Source organism: Pseudopipra pipra, chromosome 24 (assembly GCF_036250125.1).
Source record: "Pseudopipra pipra isolate bDixPip1 chromosome 24, bDixPip1.hap1, whole genome shotgun sequence".
NCBI lineage: Eukaryota > Metazoa > Chordata > Aves > Passeriformes > Pipridae > Pseudopipra > Pseudopipra pipra.
Genome location: NC_087572.1, coordinates 3,051,111 through 3,076,856, shown reverse-complemented (window position 1 = coordinate 3,076,856; position 25,746 = coordinate 3,051,111). Strand labels below are relative to the sequence as shown.

Here is a 25,746-nt window from a genome sequence, read left to right as displayed (position 1 = left end):
CAGCCAATCGCTGCACGGATTTTGGTCTCCGCCCACCCACTGTCTTACCGGGCTGGTTCCCGCCCCACGTGGTGACCGACAACGAAGCTGCCCAATAGAAGAGGAGCACAAAAATAAAAGGACAGCTCAGCCATCCACTCGGAAACGGAAGAAGGAGGGCCCAATTTCCTCTGTCACCCTAGCCCCGAGGTACCGCCCCTCACGCTTGATTGACAACCTCCCTGGCAAATCGGCTGCTGGGAAAAGGAACGCTAAGTCCCAGGCGCAAAGGCAAGCGGCGGCAGCTTGTGCCGCCCGCACAGAACGACCTCTGCTAACGGCCCGCCGGGGGCAATATAACCCCGCGGGGTGACTGATGGGCCGCTCCGGCCAATAAGCAACGCACACAGCTGAGTGACAGGCGAGCACTCCAATCGCAGCGCAGGACGCGAGGCCCGAAGATGGGGATAGGCCAATCAGAGGCCGGGAGGAGCCGGCACTCGGCCAATGGGAGAGCAGTTCCTAAGGGCGGCCTGTGGGGAGGGGGCGGGCGCTCGGCGAGGGGCGGGGCCGGGCGTGTCCCGCCGCTGCCGAGTCACGGCCGGGCAGCGGCGCCGCCCCCGGGGTTGCGGGTTCGAAACCCGGCACGGGCTTCTCCGCGCCCTGCAGCGCTCCCGCCTTACGGCCCCTGTAGAGCCCCCTCCCCGCGGCCCCTTCGGTCTGTGGGAGCCGTGAGGGGAACAATGGCGGCGCCGCGCCTGAGGGAGGCTGGATCGCGGGCTGGGCCCCGCCCGGCCCGGCTGGTGGCGGTGCCCCGGGACTGGGCTGGGCCGTGGGCATGCCGGGCCTCCCTGGGGATAATGGGCCTCCCTGGGGATAATGGGCCGCCCTGGGGATAATGGGCCTCCCTGGGGATAATGGGCCGCCAGGCACAAGGGTGGGCGGTGCTGGGCTGAGTCTGAGCAGTGCGGGGCTCAGTACAGCGTTAAAACTGGCCCAGGAGGCTGCCCGGCCCTTGGCTGAGTCATGGGGGTGTTGTGGTGGTGGAGCTCTAATTTAGAAACGTGGAGTCACGGGATGGTTTGGGTTGGAAGGGACCTTAAAGCTCATCCAGTCCCACCCCCTGCCATGGGCAGGGACACCTTCCCCTATCCCAAGTTGCTCCAAGCCCCATCCAACCTGGCCTTGGACACTCCCAGGGATGGGGCAGCCACAGCTTCTCTGGGCAAACCTGTGCCAGGGCCTCCCCACCCTCACAGGGAAGGATTTCTTCCTAATATAGGAGTTATTTTGTGCATCACCCTGTCTGAGATCACCGAGCTTTGGTCTCTCTGTTTGGGAGGGAGTTCAAGTTGTGAATCTGAGTATCAGCTTCACAGCGTGGCGTGTCATCCTGAGGGAAAACGTGGGTAAATTCCTCGCCTTTGGTGTGTTTTCCCTGAGTGTTAACACTGATGGGATTTAGAAACAGGTGTCAAAAGAGCTCACTGTGTTCCTTTCACCCTGGTGAAATTGTGGATGGAGTTCTGGGTCATTCTGGGTATGAGTCACAGAATGGTTTGGGATGGAAAGCACCTTAAAGCTCATCTCATTCCAACTCCCTGCCATGGGCAGGGAACCTTGGAGTCCAAGGATTTGGATTATTGTACCCTGTATCCTGGTTTGGCAGGAAGAATGTCCTAAAATTAAGGTATACTGGGATTTTCCTGCATATTTTTTTTTCTAGTAGTTGTTTCTGTCACCAGCAGGTGGCTTTATACCCATTTCTGGGCACATTTATACCCGTTTCTGGGTACTGTTGGTGTCTCAGCTCAGCCCTCGGTTTGCAACGGCCTCAAAGCAGAAAGTCTGAGATGTGGTTAAAACCCTTTAGTCTGAACAGCCTGAATAAAGAGGATTCAGTTTACCAGAAGCACAGTGGATACTGAGGGGATACAAATGTTTCTTCCAGTGCTTAAAGTGGGCTTATAAAAAGGAGGGAGAGGGACTTTTTATACAGGCAAATAGTGACAGGACAAGGGGGAATGGCTTTGAACTGCCAGAGGGCAGAGTTGGATGGGATATTGGGAAGGAATTCTTGGCTGTGAGGATGGGGAGGCCCTGGCACAGGTTGCCCAGAGAAGCTGTGGCTGCCCCACCCCTGGAAGTGTCCAAGGCCACTGAGCCTCTCAACAGGACCTTCCCCACCTTTCTACAGAGGGAATTGGGTCCAGGGTGGACACCAGCAACGTTATCAAATAATGGTTTTGCATAAACTACAACATCCTGCTCTTGGGAATCCACGTTCTCCTCTCTTGCCTTTTAGCTGAGCTGCAAGGCTCACCAGCAGCTGGAGCCCTGGATGGAAGGTGTCCTGGAGCATGGAAGGTGTCCTGGAGCATGGAAGGTGTCCTGGAGCATGACAGCACTGGCAGTTGGGTGTATCTCCATTCACAAGCAGTTCTGGGGTTCAGTCCATGTCTGCTGTGGTAAACTGGGGCTCCTGACGTGCCACAGATAAGGAACTGTCCCTTGCCAACGCCTCCTGGGCTTTTTATCTCCCTTTGAGTTTTTATTCCTGCCACCCCCCAAACCTCCTTTGCTATTGGTTTGAGGTTACTGGAACATTTTTATAGGAAAAAGAACATATTGATGTGTTTGTGCCTGATGTAGTCGAGTGCACGATGTCTTCCAGTTACCTCAGCTTTCGACACAGCGTTCCCTGGCTCATCCTCCTGCTGGAAGTTCTTTTCCTCATCCGCTCTTACTTTCTCCTCTTAGAACATGATGCTCTGTACTGGCTATACAGCTCCTACCCAGGTAAGACTGGCAGACTTGCTGGGAGAGGAAGGATAATCCCTGCTCCTGTTGTGCCGAGCAGCAGAGATGGGATTCAGTGAGGAGCAGAGTGTTTTTACTGCCCTCTAAACACCCCACCTTGCCTGGTGTGGTGGGAATTTATTTATATCAAAGCAGTGGCAGTGAACCAAGACACAGGTGATGCTAAATTGCATTTTTGGTCTGTTTTCTGCTGCCTGTTTGGGGCAATCTTGGCTCCATGGAGGTGACTCTGCTCCATGTTGAGTCCCTGCCACGTCGTGGTGTTACAGAACAGGGAACTCAGGATGGCACCACTTTCCATTTGAATGCTTGGTGTAAATAAATGAAGTTAATACAGTGGAATGAAGGCTTTAAACACAGTCTGGAGGTGTGTTTTGTGCCTTGGAAGTGCTGTTGGATTGTGCCATGGCCGTGGTGTGTGGCAGGTTTATGGTGTTGGGCAAACACGAGCTGATTCCTCGGGACATTCCTGTGTGACCCTCCCTGTTTTGCAGCTGGAAAAATGGGACCTACTTCCCCAGCAGTTTGGTGTTTTCCTCTAGGAACCAGCCAGCACAACCATATGAGAATATGACTGTTAGCAAGTCCCAGGGACAATTCCAGGCTTACAGATCCAAGAGCTTCCACCTTGGACAGCCTTTCTGTCCACTTTTATGCAGATTTCCACATTAAACTCTTCCTGCAATTTCTGTTCCTTCTATGAGGGCATCATACAGGTTTCTCTCTGTAACTCTTTTTTTCCCTAATGCCCTCAAGGAATGGATCAGCACTCATTCACAGTAACTCTCCCTGAAAATTTCAACTTAAGCTCTTTAAATTCACCTCAGGAAAACTGAATGTCCAAATTTCCTCGCTAAATGTCCTTCATTTCTCTTGTGCTTTCTGACTCCTCAACCCCCATCCTATGGCATCCATTCAGAGCACTTTGTAAAAATAAATTCAGGGTCAAGGATATTGGTTTTTTGATTACTTATGGATTGGGAAGAAAGCTCTGGAATTCTCTGCAAGTACTAAATGGCACTTGAATTTTTATCTGGAAGCTTCTTAGTTAATTGTGATTTTTAATATATTTTGCATTAATAATTTCACTGCTCTCTTGGTCTTTTCTGTCATGCAGACTTTCAAGATGTCAACCACATGGTGATTTTTGGATTTGGCTTTTTCCTGATGGTTCTGAGAAGATATGGGTTTAGCAGCACTGGATTCAACCTCCTGATCATTGTACTTGGTGTCCAATGCTCTGTGTTGGTAGAAGATTCATTAGTTTTCTTTTCTCTAGAGGCAAAGGAAGGTATTCTGAAAAGGTAATTAGTTCATGTTAGAATTGGAATCATCCAGAACTGCTGATTGCTCTTTATGGAGGTTAATGTCTTGTTATATGGACCTTTTTGGGAATTAGCATAGTCATATTTGCTGACATTTTAGAAGGCTTTGGGTTTTTAATGCATTTTATTGTGTGTCATTCTTTATTGGCCCTGCTGTCATCCTGATATAGAATAATTTTTTCCTTTTCTTTCTTTTCTTGCAGTATAGCAAAGGCTTTTATAAGTATGACAGCTGTGATTATCTCCACTGGAGCTGTTCTTGGGAAGACTAATCTTGTGCAGTTAATTGTGATGACACTTGTGGAATTAATAGTTTTCTATGTGAGCAGATGGATCAACAGGAGATACCTGGAGGTACTGTAGCATGATTTCCAAATACATGGGAGCAAATTTCACTGGGACCTTGGAATGTTGCCTTTTTTTGCTGGTTTCTTGGTGCTCTGCTGACAGGAACATCGGGGTGTTTTATCTCAGATCGTGGCTGTGTTTTCATTAAAAGATGAAGTCTGACTTTGGGATTATACTTAAGGACATCAAACTCCAAACCCTGCACACTCTGTATCTCTATATCTGTACCTTTGGCCTGGAAGGGTGAGCTGATCTGATGGATTGGGGTGCAGTGCATTTGGCCTTGCCAACACCCAGGCCATCCCCCACAGATGAATGAAAGCCCTGACCTGTGCTAAGGCACTAATTGCCCTTAAACTTTACCCTGTGCCAGTCCAGCCTGGCAGATTTCCAGTGGGAATGGTGTCCAGCAGCATCAGGCCTGCAAACATACCCCAAACTCTCTGTGTATGGATCATGTGTCTATGAGCTGCACTGAGTTCAGATAACTCAATCTCACGTAAATAACTCAAGCATAAGCTGAGGGACTGTGAAAATAAGTTGCTTATAGGGAGGTAACATGAACAACTGTATCAGGAACTGCATCAAAGGCTTCGTGTGGCCTTAAATAGAACACAAATTTGAATGTTCTGTTGATACAGGTTGGAGATCATCTCAGCCTGATGCATGTGCACCTGTTTGGAGCCTACTTTGGGCTGGCAGTCACCTCCTGTTTCCCTGAGCCCTCCCCAAGGCTGGACAAGAACAGGAGCACCCCAAAGTCAGACTTGTTCTCCATGTTGGGTGAGTCTTTAGCTCCAGCACCTCAGTTGGAAGAAGAGGTTGCAGTGAGAACATAAGGGAGGTTTTTGGGGTTCTGGGCACAGCAGGCTGAAGGTTTTGAATCCCAAATGCAGGTGTGAGTCAGCCAGGCATAGAAAACTGCTGCTGTGGCTGGTGGTTTCTGACAATGGGCTGGTGACTCTCAGCACGTTCCCCACCAGGCCACTCCTGCAACGGCTGTGCCTCAGTTTGCTTTTGTCACCCTCAGCATGAAGGCTGTGCCAGGGTAACTGTTCCTTCTCCAGGTGAACCATTCCCTGTCACAGTCCAGTGACTGGGCTTGTCTAGGCACGTTGGTGAGCAGCCTGTGTGCCAAAGCTGAGGTCCTAACGTGTGTTTTGGTAGAGCTCCCAGTCCCCAGCTGGGGCCAAGGCCTGGTTGTGTTTGCAAGGTGGTGTGCAGAGATATAAATAGGCAGTCCCTGCCTAGTAACATAAATGAAAAGATAAAAGCCTCATGAAGGGTGGGGAGTGTGATATAAGCAGGCCCACCAGAAAGGATCTGAGTGAGGGCAGGCTGAAGGTGTAGGAGGCCCAGCTTTCTCCTTACAGAAGCAATTTGGTTTCTTTATTACCTTGGCTTCTGTTGTGTAACTGCCACCTGCTGAACTAAGATCTTCCTGCAGGGGTCCACAGAGTCTAATTCTTAGTCAGTCTTTGCTCAGTCGAGGCAAAAGAAGTTTAAATGCTGCTCTTTTGTGTTCCTGGAGTTCTTGTTTGCTGGAGAATTCAAGATCAGTATTTTCATCTAACTCATCAAGACATTGTTAAACCTTCATTATAATTTTAGTGCAGCTTGCAAGTGCTTGCTATTTGGAGTAATTATATTGTTATTTCTTGAATAATTCCTGAGGTAACTTGGGTAGAAAGGAGCAACTGAGCAGGCAAATTCCTTGGGAAGAATCATCAAAGAGGTGGAGAGGATTCTGTTCTTATTATTCAGTTCATCCTCATTTCTCTTCAAACCCTGCCAGGAGGCAAGACAACCAGCACCAGTCATACTGGCAGCCAAGGCAAAAGACACAGCAAGGTGCAGTTGGGTTCTTTTTTTTACAGTGGTTTGTACCATGGGAGCTGTTTCCCTTCCTCCCTGGCTTTCATTCTCTCACAGCTGGTTTTGAACAGTAATTCCACAGTTCCATGAAAAGGAGCAGAACTTTTGGCTGAGGAGCAGGTGCCTCTCAGGGCTGTCTGCTCTCCTTTCTTTACAGTTTGGGAATTACAGTGAGTGCAAACTGTGAGCACTCCAGATGTGATGTGTTTAGAGCAGGTAATGAGAGTTTCTTGTGTTTGTCTCCAAGGCTGTGTCTTTCTCTGGGTGTTCTGGCCAAGCTTCAATTCTCTGCTCATTCAGTCCAGGATGAAAGCACTCCTCAACACCTACCTCGCCCTTGCAGTGAGTGCTGTAACTGCCTTCCTGTTGTCTGCTCTGACCTCAAAGGATGGGAAATTCAGAATGGTAAGGCACGAGAGAAAATCCCTTCATGGAGAAGATTTCTCTGTTAATCTCAGTAATACACTGATAATATAATAGCTGTTAAACTAAAAACAAGTCCAGGCTTTCAGCCTGACAGTCATCAGAGTAACAGAGTGGTTTGGGTTGGAAGAGACTTTAAAGCCCATCTTGTTCCACCCCTGCCATGGGCAGGGACACCTTCCACTAGCCCAGGTTGCTCCAAGCCCCGTCCAACCTGGCCTTGGACACTTCCAGGGATCCAGGGGCAGCCACAGCTTCTCTGGGCAACCTGTGCCAGGGCCTCCCCACCCTCACAGAGAAGGATTTCTTCCTAATATTTAATCTAAACCTTCACTCTTTCCATTCAAAGCCATTCTCCTTTGTTTTATCACTAAATAAAAAGTCTTTTAGCTCCATGTTCTTATTTTATTTTACAGACTCATATCCACAGTGCAGCACTGGCTGGTGGGGTCACCCTTAGTTTTACAGCAGAGACCATCAGTCATCCTTGGATTGCCATGATTTTGGGGCTGCTTGGCAGTGCCATCACCATATTAGGATCTCACTGTTTACAGGTAGTATTCAAAACCTGAAGTTGTTTTCATATAAGCTGTGTAAACTTCTTTTCCAGTGTAGGATACCTCAAGGGAAACCTCTTTTTCAAAGAGATTAAAACTAAGAAACCCGAGGTGCTTTGAGGAGAGTGCAGGGTTGGAACTTGCAAATTCTCTAGGTCTGCAACAGACAATATGCAATTATCAACAATTAAATTTTTCCTTCTTCCCAGAGATGCTTGAATCCTCCTCTCAAAATTCATGATACTTCTGGAGTTCATTTCACCTTTGGCTTGCCTGCTGTGCTTGGAGGTCTTGCCCAAGTTGTTCTCTTAGTCATAAGAGAATGGACTAATTCATCGAGGTACTTAAATTTTTGTTATTAAATAATAAGCTTAAATGATCATTATTGCAGCTGCCCTGAGAAGAGTTCTCATACCTACAGAGAGCCTGAGTGTCATCACAGATAAATTGTTTTATACCAGATAACCCAAGATAATCCTTGAAATCCAAAAGATCAGTAAAAAAAGGGCTTTGAGAGTTGAGCAGACTTTGGATCAAAACTTTTTTATCAGTTTTGGGTCCTCTTTTCTGTCTCCCTTTTTATTTGACATTAAATACAGCAGAAATGGGAGATAAAAGCTGAGAATGTGCCTCCTTCCAAGACTTTTTAGCCTTTGAGATGTTTTGGGGAGCTTTGTGTGCAAAGAGAGGGGAGGCAGAAAGCAGAGTGCAGCATGAGGGCCTTGCACTTCTAGTCATGTTCTTACTGAAACAAATTTAGTGAAGTTTTAGTACCACAGTGATGGTTTCTAAGGACAAAATATGTCCCCTGAAGCCTGTATTAGTTTTCTGGTAGGATCTCCTAAAACATCCAACTGCAGCTGCAGAGAGATTTGAGAATAACAGAGTTTTGATGAGAGGTTTTGATGTGAAATACTGTTTAGATACGGATTCATTCACAGTCCTGATGCTAAATTCAGCAACTGTAGAAGGTGGAACACTTGTTTTCCTTTTCAGTCTGGGTCATTTGGTCCTTCTTCACGTTGGTGCCTTCTGCCAGACCATCAGCCTTGCCTTGATAACAGGTTTTATCACAGGTCAGTATTGAAACACAGGTTCCAGTAATTTCTGCAGTGTTCCCTCAGGGCAAGTTTCTCTGGGTAAGTTATTTGTAAAGCAGCCACAGAAACATGAATGCCAGGGGGTCTTCAGAGCCAGCCTTTTGAAGAAGAGATGTATTGCACATCAATAACCCAGCAGCACCATTCTTTCAGTGCTCAAGTTTATTTTAACCCAGGCTTAACAGCTGCCTTCACATTTCACACAGGAGATGTGTGAAGATGAAAATATTTTTACATTTGGGTATTGTCTTGGTGACAGAAAATGCTATTTAGGGCTTGTCACTTCTTATGCCAGTTGGTGTAAATGTGCAGAGATTCACCAACGTCAGGAGCTGCATCATTCCAGCACCAGGCCTTTGATCAGGAGTGGTTTGGGATCAGCAGGGCTCACGTGGCTCCCACGTGATGTTCTGGTTTGTGACAGCTGCTGCTCTTCTAGAGCTGCTAATTCTGTCTTGAGCAAAACAGAAATGGCTGATGAAAATTGCTGTGAAATACACTCTTAAAATGATCGTTTTGTGATCTAAAACCTTTGCATTACCTTGAGTGTAATTAAAAAGTTGAGCAGATTTTTATTCAGCTAAAAGAACCAAACATTCAGTGCTTAACCAACTGTTTAAAAATCGAGATATATCCATCTGAAACCCCAAGCTAACAGTGCTGATAAGCCAGATTGCTTTAAATACACAGGCATTTTTCATGCAAGAAGTTAATATTTTCATTGTAGTTTTAGAGTTTAGCAGGCTGTTTAATTGGGTTTTACCTAAAGCAATTAATTTTTAATATCAATAAGCCTTTATCCTGGCAAGCTTCTCTCTTTGTATTAAAGGTCAGCTTCAGTCAAGGGGCTCTGCTGAAGCATTTAGTTCTGACTTTGTATTTTGATCTGTGTTACATTTAGATACATGTTACTGAGAAACTTCCAGTTACACAAAATCTTCCCCTTTTCCTGATGTTTACATTTATTTGGATACATCTGTTTTTACAAATAGGTTTTATCTTGAACACCAGACTGCTTAAGATCATCCCTGTATCAAAGTACTTCGAAGACCAGTTTTACTGGGAGGTAAGTTTAAATGTAAAATTGACTGTGTGAGAGTATATTTAGCACCTTGATGAAGAACTTTGGGTATTTGAATTAAACATATAAAAAAAGGGGATATTCCATTTCACAGCACATTTTGTTTGATGCACAAACACAGGCCTTGGGCACCTTTAGGTGCTTGTTGAGATGCTGTATCTGAATTACAGAACAAAGAAATGGATGAAAATAAGCTTCTAATCAGGTTTTCCACTGGGGTTTTTTGTACAGTGATTTCGTGCATAAAATGTTCTGACACAAGAATGTTTGTCTTCACAGTTTCCCCATTTGGCTGTTGGATTTTGAGTGGAAGATCCCAGTGACCAAGATAAGATTTTCCTCTTTGTCACTAGAGAAAATGAGTAGCTATGATGGGTTCAAAGAGCACTGAAATACCAGTTCCCACTGGCCCACAAAAGCCATCCCCATGGAAACACAAAAAATTGGTATTAAACTAGTTATTCTCCAAAGATACTGAGTGTAAATTCACAGATGCAAACTTGCATTTAGCTTTTCTGCTTTGTTGGTCTTACCTTAAATAAGATATGTACAAAAAGGTTGACTGCATTCATGGCTGTAATGGCTTATCAATCCAAATGCTTGGAAACTTTAAACTATTTTTAGCTCCCAATTTTAAAAGCCAAGATTATGTATTTCAAAGTGTAATTTTTCAAGGAGCACTTCTTATCTAGAAAAGTACTCAACTATGTGTTTTTAAGCTAAATTGATTCTGTTGAAGGCCTTGTTAAGGAAGGTTTTGATGGGTGAGCTGGATCTGGGCCAAACTCTGCATCCTGCCAGACTGAACTCCTTGAGTTCTCTGACTGCTTAAAGACAAATCTGTCATTACTTGGCTCGGGCTATTTGGAAGTTCAGATGGCAAGAAGTTCAATTGTTCTTCCTGTGCATGGTGCCCCTGAAATCAATTTGGTATTTGCTGCCAAATCTAAAATAAGAGCAGACCTCAGGTCAGTGTCTGGGTAGGGACAGCCTGTACCACCACAGGGTCAGCTGCCACCTGAGGGGACTGAGGGAATAATCCTCAGAGCCGCCTGAAACCAATGCCAAGACCCAATTTTGGAAGTGGCTTATTCCAAGATGAGCAGGGGACTCTGGGGCCTAAGCACACAGAGGATTCTCTGCAAGTGTGCCCTTGTTTATAAGTGGATTGGATCCTCGGCGTTTGTTCTTTGTCTCAAAAATAGCTGACACAGAAAAAACTCTTTCCAAAATGCTTACCCAATAAAGAAGTGAAAATGTGATTGTTTTTGTTTATTCAGCACACTTGTTAAAAATGAATGAGGAAAGCCATGACATTGAGGACCAGGCTGTTCTTTGATGCTCACTGACCTCATTCATTCTTTAGGTGTTGAGCAAAGCAGGTCACTACAGTTACAGAAATGAAACAGGTTCCAAGTAATGAAACAATTACTTGCAGAGGAAGGGCCAGTTTTCTTTGTTTCTAGGTCACAAAGGAGCCAGTGATCTGCTGAGTTAATGAGCTGCCCACAGCTTCCACCAGCCTGGACACACAGAGTGTTACCTCACAGTTAACTCACCACTTACTCCGTGAGTAACAGTGGGATCCAGGCCCAGCTTGTGTTCTTCACTTTCTCAACTTCCCAGGAACCAACCAAACATAACTTGTGCAACACAAACTCCTGTTTTCTGTCTTTAAGTGACTAATATTTTATTCCATCTCCCTTACCATTGATCTCCTGAGCAACTGGCCTGGGTGAATGCACAGGAAGGGGCAGACACAGGATCAGAACTCTTCCTGTCTGAGCAGTACCTTTTTCCAGAGAGAGAATTCCATCTGAAGAGTGCTCTTCCCTTTCTCTCACAGTGGTTAGGAAATAGCTGAGCACAAGCATTGTGGATGAGCTACTTCCATCTAGAGCCACTGTTTAATTTGTGCCTCTCCAGTGTCACCCACAGCAACAGGAAGTTGTTACTTGCCAGAGACTTCCTCATTATCACCATAGGATAAATTTAATATTCAGAGAGAGGTAAAAAAAAAAAATCCCAAACCAACATAGTTCTATATTATGCAAGAAAAGCCACACACCAATTACCTTTGAAACTGAAGAAATGGTTATATTGTCCAGATATAGGAAATATTTAATAAATATAGGTTAAAAAGTTGTTTTAAAGCATTTTAGTAAGTTTTTCTTCGTAAATAACGTCATAGAAACAGCTGGTTAAATACATCCATGTTCCATTATCCTGTTTATTTGTAGCAAATGTATCAGAAAAGTGACTCCACCGTTACTTGTAGCAATTTTACATTTGTCAAAAAACATCACGACATTTAAGTGGACGTACAAGAGTAAAAAAAAAAAAAATCAAAGAGAATAGAGCTGGAATTTTTAGTGCTTTCAGCTTTCCTTGATTTATCTTTTGACATGATGGAAGGTCAGGGTTTACAAAATGGGTTTTTACAAAATTTTGGGAGTGTGCAGTTCAAACCCAGCCTGGCCAGGGCACTTCCAGAGGGGAGTTCACTGCCACAAATCTTCCGTGCGACCAAACTTGAAGACCAGTCCTCTGTTTAAAACAGAATAAAGGGACATAATGAGCACACAAGGGAGCAAATCAAGCCCCTTCTTATTTTAAAAACGTGATTTCAGGGAGCAAACTGTGGTATTTGAATCCACTTCTTTGTCCTGCATGAAACCTGTGCAGACAGATCCCAGAGATCTGCTGCCTTCACCAGTTTATTCACACAGGTCTGGTTACAAAACGGGGCTTAAAGAAAAACTAGATTACAGCAAGTTTCAGTTTTTGTCATAAAAACCAAATTAGATAAGAAACAAACAAAGGAAGATAGGCTTACCCAAAAAAGATGAATGCATTCTGGAAAAACACAGCTATTCCTGGGTATACCACTGGTTTTTCTAACAAAAGAAAAAAAAAATCTCTGCAAATTGTTTTGGAAGTGATTTCCAAGCATATCCCATTTCTGACACCTTTTGCTAATTTAGCATATAGGCTCTGGGAGCAATCTTCACAAACTCAGTAATTTTTGTTCTGGGAATAAGTCCTCACCCAGGGAATTATTCCCATAAAACTGCAGCAGTTTAATTATATTTGTCCAGTTCCCAGTGGAGCAAGACCTGTGTTTCTAGAGGGTAGTCAGAAGTTTGTGACTTAGAAATAGAAAAAATCCCTCCCAATGTTAATACAGTGGGATAGTGGTGTGTAGGGAACTAAAATATTCAAACAGGGACTGCCTAGAAACTATATAAAAATAAGCTCTGAAATTCAACAGCCATTTAAAATATTTTAAACTTCCAAAAAAGGGGCCAGGCCTTACCTTTAACAACGTAGCCTCCAAACAGGATCCACATGGAAGCAATGAGAGACCCAAAAGCCATCATAAACCCAATGAACAGCCAGATCCGAGCCCCTGCAACGAGACAAGAGGGATGTTTGTCTGAGGATGGGCATCCTGGCTCTTGTCTCAGGCACCCAAAGCACACCCTGGCACAGCTCTCCCAGTTTTTCCAAGGCTCAGTGGATTCCCAGATCTGTACCTGTCTGCCCCAGGCAGCCCTCGCTGTAACTGTCCCCCCGCACCTGCCCGTTGGACACCGCGTTGATCCTGAGGGAGAAAAACGGGAGAAAATGGGATAAATCCCCTCATCTGAAGCCTTTTATTAATTGCACAAAGTAAGTTCTAGGAGTGTGTAGCTCTGATCAAGGAATGGCCCTTACATCAGGAATGCAATGGTGGCTATAACCCCACAGGCATGGTAGGAGTGGTTGAAGTCTTCCACTTTAGGGTATTTCACAGCTGCATCTATGATTATCCACCAGCCTGTAAAAAACTAGGGGGAAAAAAAGAAGGAATATGGCTTAAAGTACAGACACAAGCCCTTTTACAATACCTAAGACTGCTCTAGAAAAAAAATAACACTAATATATAAAATCATTTTTACAATCTCCAGCAGGGTAAAGTGATGGTATAAGTACTTTTGCTGTTGGCTTGGGAACAAGGTTGGATGCAAAGCCAGAGATTTCCCTACTCCAACAGTTACTCCATGAAGCTTAAGAAACACGTGGATGCAAGAACCCAGAACAGATTTTGTTCCTAACTTTGCTGCTAGGTACGAGGACAATGTATCCCTGTTCTTCCTTTTCACAGAAGTGTTCAGGCTGGAAAAACCCTCCACAGTGGTGGAGTCCAACCACTAACACAGCACCACGGTCACCACCAAACCGTGTCCCCAAGTGCCCCATCCACACGTTTTTTTGAACACTTCCAGGGATGGTGACTCCACCACAGCCCAGGGCAGCCTGTTCCAATGCTTCCAGCAAAGAAATTTTCGCAAAAATCCAACCTAAGCCTGCCCTGGCACAACTTGAGGCTGTTTTCCTCTCATCCTGCCACTTTGGTACCTGGAAGAGAGGAGCCTTCCAAGCTCTAACAATCTTTAGCTCCTGACAGCTGACTACACCTAGGGGGCCTGACAGCAGGGCAAGCACAGCAGTACCAGCACTCCCGCGGCCACAGAGGCGATGGTGTTCCGCTTCTCCCCCCAGTCCACGCACTCCGAGCACCTCAAGCTCTCCAGAAAACCGGACATTTTTCAAGCACTTGGAAGAACTGGAGGGAAAAAAAAAAAAACCAAACAAAAAAAGCAAAAAAAAAAAAAAAAAAGGGGAGGTTTATTTCCGAGAGGAAACCATCGGGCCGTGCAGGGGAGGGAGGTTCGAGCTGCCTGAAACCCGCACGGCCCCTGTGGAGCGGCCAAAGCCCCGCCGGTCACCGGCCCCCGCGCTCGGGAGGGCTGCGGGGGCCGCGGCTCTGCGGGCGGGGAAGAAGCCCCGCGGTCCGTCCTGCTCAGGGCCCGCGGTCACCGGCACCTCCCGCGCCCCCCACACTGCGCGCCCCGCAAAACCCGCGCACCTCGGACCTGCGCATCCCCCACGCTGCGCGCCCCGCAAAACCCGCGCATCCCCGACCCGCACGCCCCCGATCCCGCACCCCGCGCACTGGGCACTCTCGCCCCCCACACCTCGATCCCGCGCCCCGGGTCCCGCACCCCTGCACCCCGCGCACTGCGCACCCCCGACCCGCGCAACCCCCCAAACTGCGCATCCCACCAAACCGCGCATCCCCGATCCATCACCACGACGCGCGCACTCCCCCCAAACCGCGCACCCCTGGTCCCGCATCCCCCACCAAACCGCACATCCCGATCCCGCACCCCCCCAAACCGCGCACCCCTGGTTCCGCACCCCGACCTGCGCACCCCCCCAAACCGCGCACCCCGGGTCCCGCACCCCGCGCCCTGGGCTCTCTCGCCCCCCGCACCCCGGGTCCCGCACCCCCTCACCCCGCACCCCGGGTCCCGCACCCCGCACCCCGCGCCCCGGGCACTCTCGCCCCCTGCATCCCCGGTCCCACACCCCCTCACCCCGCTCCCCTCGCACCGTCACGGGACGCGGCGGGGACCCCGCGCATGCGCCGCGCGCGCGCAGGGCACGGGGGGCGTGTCCCGAGCGCTGTGGGCGGGGCGGGGACCCGGGGGCGGGGACGATGCCCACCCGCCTCCCCCCGCGCGTGCGCCCTCGGCGCGGGGGTTACGTAAGGCGAGGGACGTTCTGGAAGGTTCTGGGCCGGCCCTCAGTCGCTGCCGGGCGGCGGGAGCGAGCGGAGCTTTTGTCTCGGGGCTCTGTCGCGGCCGTATCGCGACTCTTTCGCGGGTGGAGCAGCGTGGCCCGGCGCTATGGGGGTGACTCACGAAGCGGGGCTCTCCCCTCAGGACCCGTGCGGGGGCAGCCCGGGCGGCTGGAGCCGGTGAGGCGGCGGAGCGGGGCGTTGGGGGGCCAGGGTCGGGAGAGGCCGTTCGCGGTCGCCGTTGGCGACCGTTCGTGAGGGGTGTGAGGGACACGCATCGCTCACGGGTGGTTTTTTTTATTTTCTTCCTTACAGGAGCGCCCAGGTGCCTCACGAGAACCAGCACCAGGGGGGCCCGGCCGCGCCCAGCGGTGAGTGCTGGGGACAGAGCCCGGGCAGAGCCCTGAGCGCTCAGGGTGGGACTGAGGGGGGGTGTGCGGTACCCGCGATGAGTCCGGGATGAACTGGGTTGTAACAGGCTGGGGAGGGGGATTAGCGCTGGGAAACTGCACATCGGAATTTATCTTGCTGTGCCACGCACAGCGCGAGTGACCTTGGCCCTGGCGTAGAGGTGAAGTAGTGAAACTTTAGCTGTAGTAGTACCGAGGGAAGTGGCGTCTGGCAAGCCTTTACAGAGCTTAAATTACAGATTCCAGTAACGGTTTTATATTTATTTGCTAACTTTGCACTGAGCAGCGACTAGGAATTTTTGGGTTAAAGCAAGCTTCCTCAAGCTGTACAGTGGTTACGTAACTCGGGGCTTAAGTCCTGTGATAAGATCCTTACACTCGTGTAACCTTTGTAGCTATAAAATGGCTGCCGCTAGAGGGACAGCCATTTTAATTATTAATATATAACCATAACAAGTGTTCTGTACAAGTCGGGTGTGGTGAGTCACCACCTGTATTTTTTACTATCTGTGTAGAACATTTTTAATAGCAGCTTGCTGTGTACACTGCTGGAATGGGTGGAGCTCTGTGCGTGGAGTTTTTTATAAGATGATATGGTCAAGATCTTGAAGTGGCTGCTTTGTACCTTGAAGGTACTTTTATTTTGCCTCCTCTTGGAGTAAATCAGTTTGTACTGATCTGGAAGGCAAATGATTATTTTGCATCATAGGTGCAATAGCCTGCATTTAGAGTTAAAATAAAATACCTTGAAAATTCTGTTTGGAGCAAAAGGATATTAACTTGTACCATTTACACAAAAGGAATTACACTTAAAACCTGCACAAACCTACCTCTCTCCAAAATTTCACGCAGAACTACTCACGGTTTAAACTAAAGCCTTTTTTCCCTATAATTTCATATTTCAGTCTTTTGACAGACTATAGGTGAGGAAATTATGCAACAAAACTGTCATGTGCAAAACATGCTGGTAAACTGGCTGAGGACTGTTAGTGTGTTTAATTACCCTTGAACTTTTTGCCTGTGTGTCACCGTGTTTGTCATTTCTGTGTAAATGACTCGATGCCCATGAATAATTAACTTCCTCCGCCCCACCCAACAACAGGAACAGAGACTGGGCATTGCAGAACAGCAGTAAAAACAGAACCAGCTTGTGAAAGCACCTGCGTGCAGAAAACGGAAGACATGACGGGTTTCATGGATGACTTGACCCTCAGCTCTCCGAAGAAGAGAGAGACGTCCGTGAGATCCAAGAGGAGCTGTGACAGGTCATCAACAAGGTCCTCCAGCAGATCCTCGTGCAGCTCACGCTCCAGCTCCAGCAGCTCCTCTTCAGCCTCCTCGCGGAGCTGGAGCCGCTCCAGGTCGAGGTCCCGGGCCCGAAGGAACGGTTCCCGCCGGTACAGGAGATACTCCCGCTCCTACTCGCGGAGCCGCTCGCGGTCGCGCGGGTACCGCCGGTACCGGGGCAGGTACCACGCCAGGCACTACCAGAGGTACCGCCGCTCCCCCCCGCGCTACCGATCCCGCAGCAGGTCCTGGTCCCGCGGCAGGTCCTACTACAGAAGGTCCTACTCGAGGAGCAGGTCCCGTTCCAGAGGCCGGAGATATTACGGATTTGGGCGAACCATCTATCCCGAGGCTTACAGGAGCTGGAGGAGCAGGTCACGGACACGGTCCCGCAGTAGGTCACCTCTCCATCTCAGTGAGAAAGGTACTTTTCTTGAGTCTTTTCTGTGTGAGAACCTCAGACTGTACAGCTTTCTTTCACCAGTCCAGTTCTGCTTTGTTTACTTGCTTTATAGAGCATAATTTATAATGGCACTGTAGAAGAAAACCTCTGGTTATAAAAACATATTTAACAAACAAAGTAGTTCAGAGCACATTTTTTGCACTTGAACTGAAGCTACATCTCTCAAGGTCTGATGAAATTCATCACAGTTGATGCTTACATCAGTTGATGCAGTGATAATAAACCTGCAGTTTTTAGGCTTGTGTGAGTAGGTAAATATGGATTTAAATATAACACAAGGCACTTCTTTTTTTTCCTTCCTCTTTTAGACAAGAGGGAACTCCTGGAAATTGCGAAAGCCAATGCTGCCAAAGCTCTGGGAACAGATAACATTGTCTTGCCAGCGAGCTTGAAGATCCCTCCTCCTGCCAAAGAGATAAAAAATGAAAAACAGGAGCGGGAAGAACCTGGAGAGTCAGCTGAGGTAAGTATGGACAGGAGGGTTCTCACTGAAAAGGTAAACACTTCTTAAAACTTGTCTGCATGGATGTGTTCTAGTTTAACTGTGGAGTTTGTGATTAAGAATTCAAACTCTTGAACAACAACTGCTCTAGAAAACCTCTAGACTTTGCCTTAAGCTGGAAGCACAATGGACCTGTGAGAGGTGGTTGATCCTCTTGAGCCTGTGCAGACTGTCCAGTAGTGACAGGTGGGGAAGGAGAGGAGAATGTAGCTTGTCCTTTTGACTTACTCTTTTAATGGGATATTGCCCATTAATCCAGCTAGTTTATGTCTTTCTGACCTAAACCAGGAGTCTCCTTGCCAAACCTAGTGAATAGTGTGGGGTTTTTTGGTTTTTTCTTTTTTAAGCTTAAATCTTTCTGCCTTTTTTTGAACTGTTAAAAGTTTTTCATGTGCAACAAACTGTTTCCCAGAAATTCCATACGCAAGCACACAATGCATTTTACATACTTTATTTCTGTCTTATAGAAATCATGACTATGGTTCCAGACATGATGAAGAAAATCTGGTGGTAATTAAGGGACTTGTGGGCTGTAGCTGCTGTGAACTTAAGGGAGGGAGAAACTTGAGCAGCTTAAAGTGAATTTTAGCCTGGTTGTGTTGTAGTGTGTTAACCTGAGTCACGGTAAATACAAACCTGTACATGAGTCAGATGCTGCTGTTACAAATGGAAGTAAATTTACTAAGGGTTTTACACAAATGGTACAGGCATCCCTTTCATAAATATATGCAATATATTCCAGATGTTGAGAGAGTACAGAAGAAGAGGCCTGCATCACTTGCAGATAAGTTTATTGTCATTATCCAAAGCTCTGCAGGATGGTTATGCAGAACTTAATGCCACTTGCTCTGTCACTGCACTCGTGTGACAGTTCATGCTGTGACTGTTTGAATCCTTATAAACTGTAACTGGGCTGTGGATATCACGTCCATTCACACCCGAATTGGCACAGCCACGTTGGTAAAAATACTGAATGCATTTCCAATTGGGTTCAGCATTGCTCTGTTTGCATATCCAGTAGCTTTACAGCTACTTTTGATGTAAATATCTGAAACAACTCCAAAGTTCATGCTCTGTAGTGACTGCCTGACCTTGCATGGGGTGATGTGTCCTCCCACTTAGGCTGTGTGTGCTCTTCTCTAGCAACCCAGAAGTGCAGCAGAAGACATGACCAAGACTGGGATGGAGAGAGCAACCATACAGAGGAGCATTTCCTTCAGTCCTAATGTAAGTGACTTCCCAAGATGGAATTCCAGTACTTCAGCCCCTCCTGTCTTAGGCTTTTCCCAGCTCTGGTTTCCAAATGAGTGATCTCAATCACGGTAACAAAATGAATGTAATGGTTCAATAATGACTCTTCCTGGAGGAGTTAATCAGGTCCTTCAGCACTAGAGCACTGTAAGCAGTGGATTTAAAATAGGTATTTACCTCTACACCTACTAACAATGACTCTCTGTACTTTGCAATACACTTGAGAGTGATAGAACTAGATGAAACAAAGACTTAACAACTTGAACTAGTTTAAACCACAACTTATTTCAAGTACTATGTTTTAGTAATGCAAACTTAGTAACTTCTTGAATCCTTTGTCAGTTAAGTGTATATAGTTGATATTATATCAGGTAGGCATCAGGTATTCCAAGAGCTGGAGAGAAAACATTTATATAATCAGTCCAGATAAATGTACTGGATTTGTACCCCTTGAGGGTACAGGTTTTTAATACAGGTTTTAATACCTTTTCTTACATGAATTTTTTTCTTTTCCAGAACACAATGGCAAAGCCAGCCCTGCAGAAGCCAGTGAGCCATGTTGTTAAGGAGCCAGTAGTTTCTCCAGCAAGAGAAGATGACAGGAAGGGAAGTCCCTATGGGCAGTGGGTTCCTGTCAAGAAGGAGGAGAAGAAAACATTCTTAAACTTCTCACCCAAAAGCACCCTGTTCCGGGCACGCTGATGGGATTCACTGACTGCAGCACTTCACATCCTTCAGTAGAGAGATTGCAAACTTTCTGATGGGGTTGAAGATTTGTTAATACTGAGTATTTATTTTGAGATTTTTAATTTTTGGAATCTAAGGTTTCTCTTTCAGATAGAGAGCACACTGATCCCGAAGCCACAGATGGGAATCTTGTGTATATTTGTAAATATTTTGTATTGCTTTATCGGACTAGACCTTGCAGGTGGGTAACTTTTTCTAAACCATAGTTGAGTAGCTGTTCTTTGGACACTTGGATTTACATTGTGTAACTGTTTACTTCAAGTGAATAAAGTTTAGTTTTGCACTGGCTTAATGTGTGAAGTGTTAGACCTGTGTTATGAGTATGTCCTGTCTGTGATTTAGCTTTCAATTACCTGACTTACCACAAGGTGCAACAGAAGGTAGTTGTTGCATCATTAAAGCAGATCTTTATGCTGGAATAGTTCCTGCCTGAGCTGTGCTTAGTTCAGAGCCTTGAGCACCTTCCCTGGATATCCCTCTGGAAGTGGAAAGCTTGTGCAGGATGTATATGTGACTGCCATAGGTGAAGTCACCGCCCTTCTCACTGTCCCATACTGCACCGTGAGCAACTTGTCCCTCCTGCTCCTTCTAATGCTCGACTTACTGCAGGCTTCTTTTACTTAGTTGGTTTAAAACCAGCCTCTCAGGGTCACTGTGAGGCAGGAAGGGGAAGGGCAGTCAGTGCAGGAGGGTTCATGCTGACAGGGTACAGGTTATGTGCCTGTGATGACTCCACGGCTCAGCCAGACCTCTGCTCCGGGAGAAAAGGATGGGAGAAATCAACGGGCTGTTGCATGGACTTGGTGCAATTGGTTAAACCTGGGTTTTGTATAAATAAATTAGTAAAATAAACTGAATTTGACTATTTGTGTCTGGAAGCTTCTTTGAGGAACTATTAAATGGCCAAGCCGAGGTTGGCAGTGCACAAGGGCTCATGTTTCTCTTGGCCCTGGGGAGGGTGGGCAGCTCCAGCCTTGGCATGTGACAGCTGGGAAGCTGTTTTTTCATGGGAATGCCACTTCACCTTCCTCACCTTTCATCTTGTTGATAATCTCCCACTACTGAGGAACAAACACCAACCCTTAAATTAGACTAAAGCTGGTCTTTATTTTGAACACAAGATTGCACGAGCTGGTTACTCCTGCAGGTAAAAGCAGTGTACAGCTGCAGTTACACAAATCACTTCTACTCCATAAACCCACCACGGATTCCAGAAAGCAACACCTATAATGCTTTGTTTTATAAAACTGCCTGTAGAATTTGCACTCCCCTTGCACACAGCCAGGGCTGTGTGCTGTGCCCCAGGAGCTGCCTCAGACAGCTGTCCCTCTCTCCAGGTTCTGTTTGATCTCGGCCGTGTACTTCCCGTAGAACCTCTCTGCCTTCTGGTTGAACTTGGCGTTCCTCTCGTTGATGTAGTCGATGTCGGCGTCGTCGTTGTAGGGTCGCCGCCGGCTGTACTTCTCCCGCTTCTCGATCCTGGGAGGCAATAACAGCACCCATGGGGCACCCCTGGGCCAGGCCTGGGCGTCCCACTGCCCAGAGCTGCTCTGGCACACGCCTGGCCCCGGGGTTTACTTACTGTTTCTCAAGATCCGCGACCATTCTGTCAACCCCGTCCTTGGATGGCACGTGAGTTCCGTGGAGGAGGCTGTCGGAGGTGGGATAAAGCGCTTCCCCACTGCATGAGGGGAAGAGGGGCAGCAGGTTACACAACTATTGGCTGCTTTGAGATTTTATAGAATTCCAGAATGCTTTGGGATGGAAGGGACCTTAAACACCATTCTTTTCCAGCAGGTCACACATTCTACTAGCCCAGGTTGCTCCAAGCCCCATCCAACCTGGCCTTGGACACTTCCAAGGATGGGGCAGCAACAGCTTCTCTGGGCAACCTGTGCCAGGGCCTCCCCGCCCTCCCAGGGAAGAAGTTTGAAGAAATGAACCTCATTAATTACTCCACTACCCATGAGCCCCCTGAAGCAGGGATGGCCGAGTCGATTAGCAGGCCATACTTTAATACCATGTTAAAGACTAATTAACATCACAGGGCACACGAGATTGTGCATGTGCTGGAAGGATTTAAGTCTCCAGTGTTTGCTACTGGTTTGGAAATACCACAGAACTTACTATTGTTCCTTCAGCTTCTCATACTGCTCCAGGTCGGGTTTGATCTGCCGCGTCAGCCTCTGGTACTGGCGCAGCTGCGCCGCCGCGTAATCTGGGAACAGACGGTGTCAGGGTGAGGGGCTTTATCTCATGGTCCAGTTTTCACCCAAAACACCAACACAGGTGTCCATTCCAAACACAGCTGTGTGGTTAAGCCGTTACCTGAAAAGCCCAGGTCGGGATTTTTCTTCTTCTTTTTCCTCTCCCACCTCTCGGCGTCCTCAGCGCTGATCTCCAGCAGCTTGACTCGCTCATAGTCCTCTCCTCTCGCTGCACATTCCTGACACAGCACAAGGGACACTTCAGTTTCAACAATGAGCCAGTGGTCAAGCCTAAAACTCAGTTGCATCTCCCTGGATCAGCCCAGTCAACCTCTGGAGCAGGACAATGATTTAAATAATCAGCAGCCTAATTAGGACGTGGATTTTGGGGGGGTAACATCAGTGTAAGCTCCCAAGACTGCTGAGCCACCATGAAGTGTCACTGCAGGCACGTGGGCTGTGGCTCCACAGGGTCATGGGGAGCTGTAAAGGTGTCTTTACCTTCTTCTTTTCCTGCACCTTCAGCTCCCACTCCAGCCGAGCTTTTTTAGCTTCCCAGTTTGGTGGCAATTTAAGTCTTTTGTCTTCCTCCACCACTTCTTGGCTGTTCAGCTTGCAAGCCTCATACTGAGAATGAAACAGGGCAACACTTGAGCACAGGAACAACAAAATTAGAACCCTTGGGGGGACACAGGAGCCCCCCTGGGAGGGGGCCTGGCCTCTGCTTCCTGAAAGCACCATGTAAACCAGAATCAGACAGGAGCTGGGGTTGGAAGGGACCTCTGGAGATCATCCAGTCCAAGGCACAGAAACGTGTCCAGGTGGGTCTGGAATGTCTGCAGAGAGGGAGACTCCACGCCCTCCCTGGGCAGCTGTTCCAGGCTCTGCCACCTCCACGGAAAGAAGTTCTGCCTCATGTTGAGGTGGAACTTGTGGTTTAGTTTATGGCCATTGCTCCTTGTCCTGTCACTGGGCACCACTGAACAGAATCTGGGACCACCATCAGACACCCCTTGAAGATATTTGCAAGGGTTGAGGGTCCCCTCTCAACCTTCCCTCCTCCAGACTGACCAGGCCCAGCTCCCGCCGTGTCTCCTCATCCCAGAGATGCTCCAGACCCCAAATCATCCCTGCGGCCTCCGCTGGACCCCCCCCGCAGCTCCTCATCTTTCCTGCACTGAGCAGCCCAGAACTGCACACCAACAAACGCAGGGCCAAGCAAACCTCCCTCCCCCCTCCTGGCCATGTACCGGAGGGGGCTCCGGGACCGATCCGTACCCGCTTCATGTGGAGCTCCCGGAACCGACGCAGCCGCTCCTCCCGGCGCTGCTCCGCCGCCGCCGCCGCCGCCGCGCTGGGGCCCGCCTCCTCCTCCTCCGAGGAGCTCTGAAACAACGCGCACTCAGCCCCGGGAGGGAGCCGGGGCCCCCCGTCCCGCCCTGCCCGGTGCCGTCCCGTCCCCCCCTCACCCCTCCGTCGCCATCGGGGATCCCCAAACTGCTCAGCGACGACACGGCCGCCGCCATCGCCGCCCGCCCGCGCTTCCGGCTTCCGGCGCGGCCCGCAGGGCGCCCCCCAGCGGACGGGAGGTGTTGCCGCCGCCCTCTGGGTATTCCGATTGTCCCGGTATTCGGGAGTCACGGGAATAACATAACTGAGATTGGAAAAGACCTCCGAGGTCACCGAGTGCAACCTTTTCACGAGCACCCGCTTGTCACCCAGACCGGAGCGCTGAGTGCCACGTCCAGTCGTTCCTTGGACGCCTCCAGGGGTGGGGACTCCACCACCTCCCTGGGCAGCCCCTTCCGATGTTTAACAACCCTTTCCATGAAGAAATTCCTCCTGATGTCCAACCTGAGCCTCCCCTGGCACAGCTTGAGGCCGTTCCCTCTCCTCCTGTCCCTCGTTCCCTGGGAGCAGAGCCCGACCCCCCCCGGCTCCCCCCTCCTGTCAGGGGGTTGCAGAGCCAGAAGGTCCCCCCTGAGCCTCCTTTGCTCCAGGCTGAGCCCCCCCAGCTCCCTCAGCTGCTCTAGCCCCTTCCCCAGCTCCATTCCCTTCTCTGGACACGCTCCAGCCCCTCAATGTCCTGCACTGGGGACCCCAAATCTGCCCCCAGGGCTGGAGGTGCCCCAGCAGTGCCAGCACAGGGCACTGCCCTGGCCCTGGGACACACCAGTGCTGGGACAGCCATGGGGCAGTGGCACCACCTGGGCACACCTGGGCTCGTGTCTGACCACTGTCACCAGCACCCTCAGGTCCTTTCCCAGTTTTCCATTCACTCTTCTCCCAGCCTGGAACACTCCATGGGGTTGTGACCCAAATGCAGAGATATCGAAATGCAGACACTGGTAGGGAGTTACTGCAGCCTTGAAGTGACTCCATGGGTTAGTAACACTGTAATAAACGTTTTTTTTCCTTTTCCAAGGATTCAGTGGGGTGATGCAAACTTTATGATCAAACTAAGGAAGCAACACGTGAACCAGATGAACTCAGGGTGTGTTTGGAAACACTGGTGAGTTCCAGGGCAGAGCCTGGTGCAGGATGAGAAACCAGTAACAGCCTCTCCCTGTGCTGCCCATCCCCTGGGAATCCTTCAGTGACCCACAACAGGTTTGCTCAGGGGGAGACTTACAGCCCTCATAGAAAACAAAACGTTTTACTGCAGCTTCTGGGAAAAGAAAGTCAAAATTTCCATAACATTGCTGCAGTGGCCTGGATCTTCCAGCCTTAAAAAACAAATGTAGCCTTACTCTAAACGTTTATCACCAATATTGATGTGCACGTGAAATGCGTCTGTGTGTAAAGCCCTTATATCTGCACAGCAAAGGCAGGAGGGCTCGGGACTTCTGTTTTTCTTTGAAGAAAGGCTTCAAAACCTGCAGGTTTATAAGTGCTGATGATTAGTTTGGTTTTTAAGTTCTCCCTTGTCAGCTGTGGCTCGTGACTTCCCAGCAGAGGGAATCGCAGCCCAAGCGATGAGGGGCTGTGGCCGTGGCAGGCAGCCCTGGCAAACCCAGCCTGTCTCTGTTCTCTTTTAACTTCACTTTCTTCTGCTGCCAAGCTCTGATGCATGCTGAGTGATTAAAAATATCAAATGCAGCCTTACCCAGCGAGGAGTCAAGTCCAGGGGGGAAAGAAAGAAACCCAGCCCCGTGAAGGCAGCGCTGGAAAACAGAGCAGAGGAAAGAATGGGAGGCAGAACGTTTTTATACAGTCCTATTGGCAATATCCTAAGGAAAAGGAGAGGATTGTCCCCATGTGGTTTGGGTTTTGAATGTCTCCCCTCACCTGCTCTCTCCACATCCCTGCTGAAAGTTGTTAGATTTTCATGCACAGGGAGCAAACTGCCACCACCACTGGTGCTGGAATTCTGAAAGAAGCCTCCAGGGAAGGGGTTGATGTTGCTGCACAGTAAATTGGGGAGTGTTTTTGTGCTGTCAGAATCCCAGTTATGTGCTCGGGGCACGGCTTTATCCCTCTGGAGCTCCCGGCCCCTCTGCCATGAGGTTGTTGCCACATTTGGGATCAAAGGAGTTTTGGGAGCAGGGAGAGATGCTGGCCTGGCTCTCCGGTGCTTGAAATACTGCACCAGCTCCCTCTGCAGGTCCCACCTGCAGTCCCTTGACTGCCCTTTATTTTCTGGAGTCTCCAGACACTCTCCTGTGACACCCACACGCTTTGTGTCTGCTCCAAGCACAAGCCAGGAGCAGGGAGGGCAGGAGGGTGGGCTCGGGGCTGCCCCAGG

General features: G+C 48.6%; 4 protein-coding genes across 9 annotated transcripts; 2 read left to right on the top strand and 2 right to left on the bottom strand.

The window, feature by feature from the left end:
- Nucleotides 1–62: 62 nt before the first annotated feature.
- RHCE (Rh blood group CcEe antigens) lies at nucleotides 63–12,056 on the top strand. Of its 2 annotated transcripts, none has more exons than XM_064635011.1 (11): nucleotides 63–189; nucleotides 2,285–2,778; nucleotides 3,917–4,103; nucleotides 4,328–4,478; nucleotides 5,114–5,255; nucleotides 6,595–6,752; nucleotides 7,187–7,324; nucleotides 7,537–7,667; nucleotides 8,324–8,403; nucleotides 9,420–9,493; nucleotides 9,788–12,056. In XM_064635011.1, the coding sequence occupies exons 2-11, from the start codon at nucleotides 2,643–2,645 to the stop codon at nucleotides 9,812–9,814; spliced, it is 1,224 nt and encodes a 407-aa protein (XP_064491081.1). In that variant the 5' UTR covers nucleotides 63–189; nucleotides 2,285–2,642; the 3' UTR covers nucleotides 9,815–12,056. The 2 variants fall into 2 exon arrangements, with proteins under 2 accessions (XP_064491081.1, XP_064491080.1); XM_064635010.1 differs by lacking the exon at nucleotides 63–189 and adding an exon at nucleotides 556–697.
- TMEM50A (transmembrane protein 50A) lies at nucleotides 11,710–15,035 on the bottom strand. 4 transcript variants are annotated; one of them, XM_064635014.1, is made up of 7 exons: nucleotides 14,948–15,035; nucleotides 14,005–14,117; nucleotides 13,226–13,338; nucleotides 13,045–13,112; nucleotides 12,825–12,917; nucleotides 12,345–12,405; nucleotides 11,710–12,055 (listed from the first exon to the last, which is right to left on the bottom strand). In XM_064635014.1, exons 2-7 carry the CDS (start codon nucleotides 14,095–14,097, stop codon nucleotides 12,010–12,012), a joined length of 474 nt encoding a protein of 157 aa, XP_064491084.1. In that variant the 5' UTR covers nucleotides 14,098–14,117; nucleotides 14,948–15,035; the 3' UTR covers nucleotides 11,710–12,009. The 4 variants fall into 4 exon arrangements, with proteins under 4 accessions (XP_064491084.1, XP_064491085.1, XP_064491086.1 ...); XM_064635015.1 differs by having other exon boundaries at nucleotides 14,932–15,002; XM_064635016.1 differs by lacking the exon at nucleotides 14,948–15,035 and adding an exon at nucleotides 14,843–14,860.
- Nucleotides 15,036–15,086: 51 nt separating this feature from the next.
- On the top strand, nucleotides 15,087–20,082 carry RSRP1 (arginine and serine rich protein 1). 2 transcript variants are annotated; one of them, XM_064635012.1, is made up of 6 exons: nucleotides 15,087–15,314; nucleotides 15,450–15,505; nucleotides 16,647–17,255; nucleotides 17,603–17,757; nucleotides 18,940–19,023; nucleotides 19,564–20,082. In XM_064635012.1, the coding sequence occupies exons 1-6, from the start codon at nucleotides 15,244–15,246 to the stop codon at nucleotides 19,747–19,749; spliced, it is 1,161 nt and encodes a 386-aa protein (XP_064491082.1). In that variant the 5' UTR covers nucleotides 15,087–15,243; the 3' UTR covers nucleotides 19,750–20,082. The 2 variants fall into 2 exon arrangements, 1 of the variants encoding a protein (XP_064491082.1); XR_010425035.1 differs by having other exon boundaries at nucleotides 15,093–15,314; nucleotides 18,539–19,023.
- A 799-nt stretch (nucleotides 20,083–20,881) lies between these two features.
- On the bottom strand, nucleotides 20,882–23,575 carry SYF2 (SYF2 pre-mRNA splicing factor). Its single transcript, XM_064635013.1, has 7 exons — nucleotides 23,471–23,575; nucleotides 23,280–23,387; nucleotides 22,503–22,628; nucleotides 22,123–22,240; nucleotides 21,922–22,012; nucleotides 21,377–21,475; nucleotides 20,882–21,273 (listed from the first exon to the last, which is right to left on the bottom strand). The coding sequence occupies exons 1-7, from the start codon at nucleotides 23,525–23,527 to the stop codon at nucleotides 21,108–21,110; spliced, it is 765 nt and encodes a 254-aa protein (XP_064491083.1). The 5' UTR covers nucleotides 23,528–23,575; the 3' UTR covers nucleotides 20,882–21,107.
- Between the last annotated feature and the right edge of the window lie 2,171 nt (nucleotides 23,576–25,746).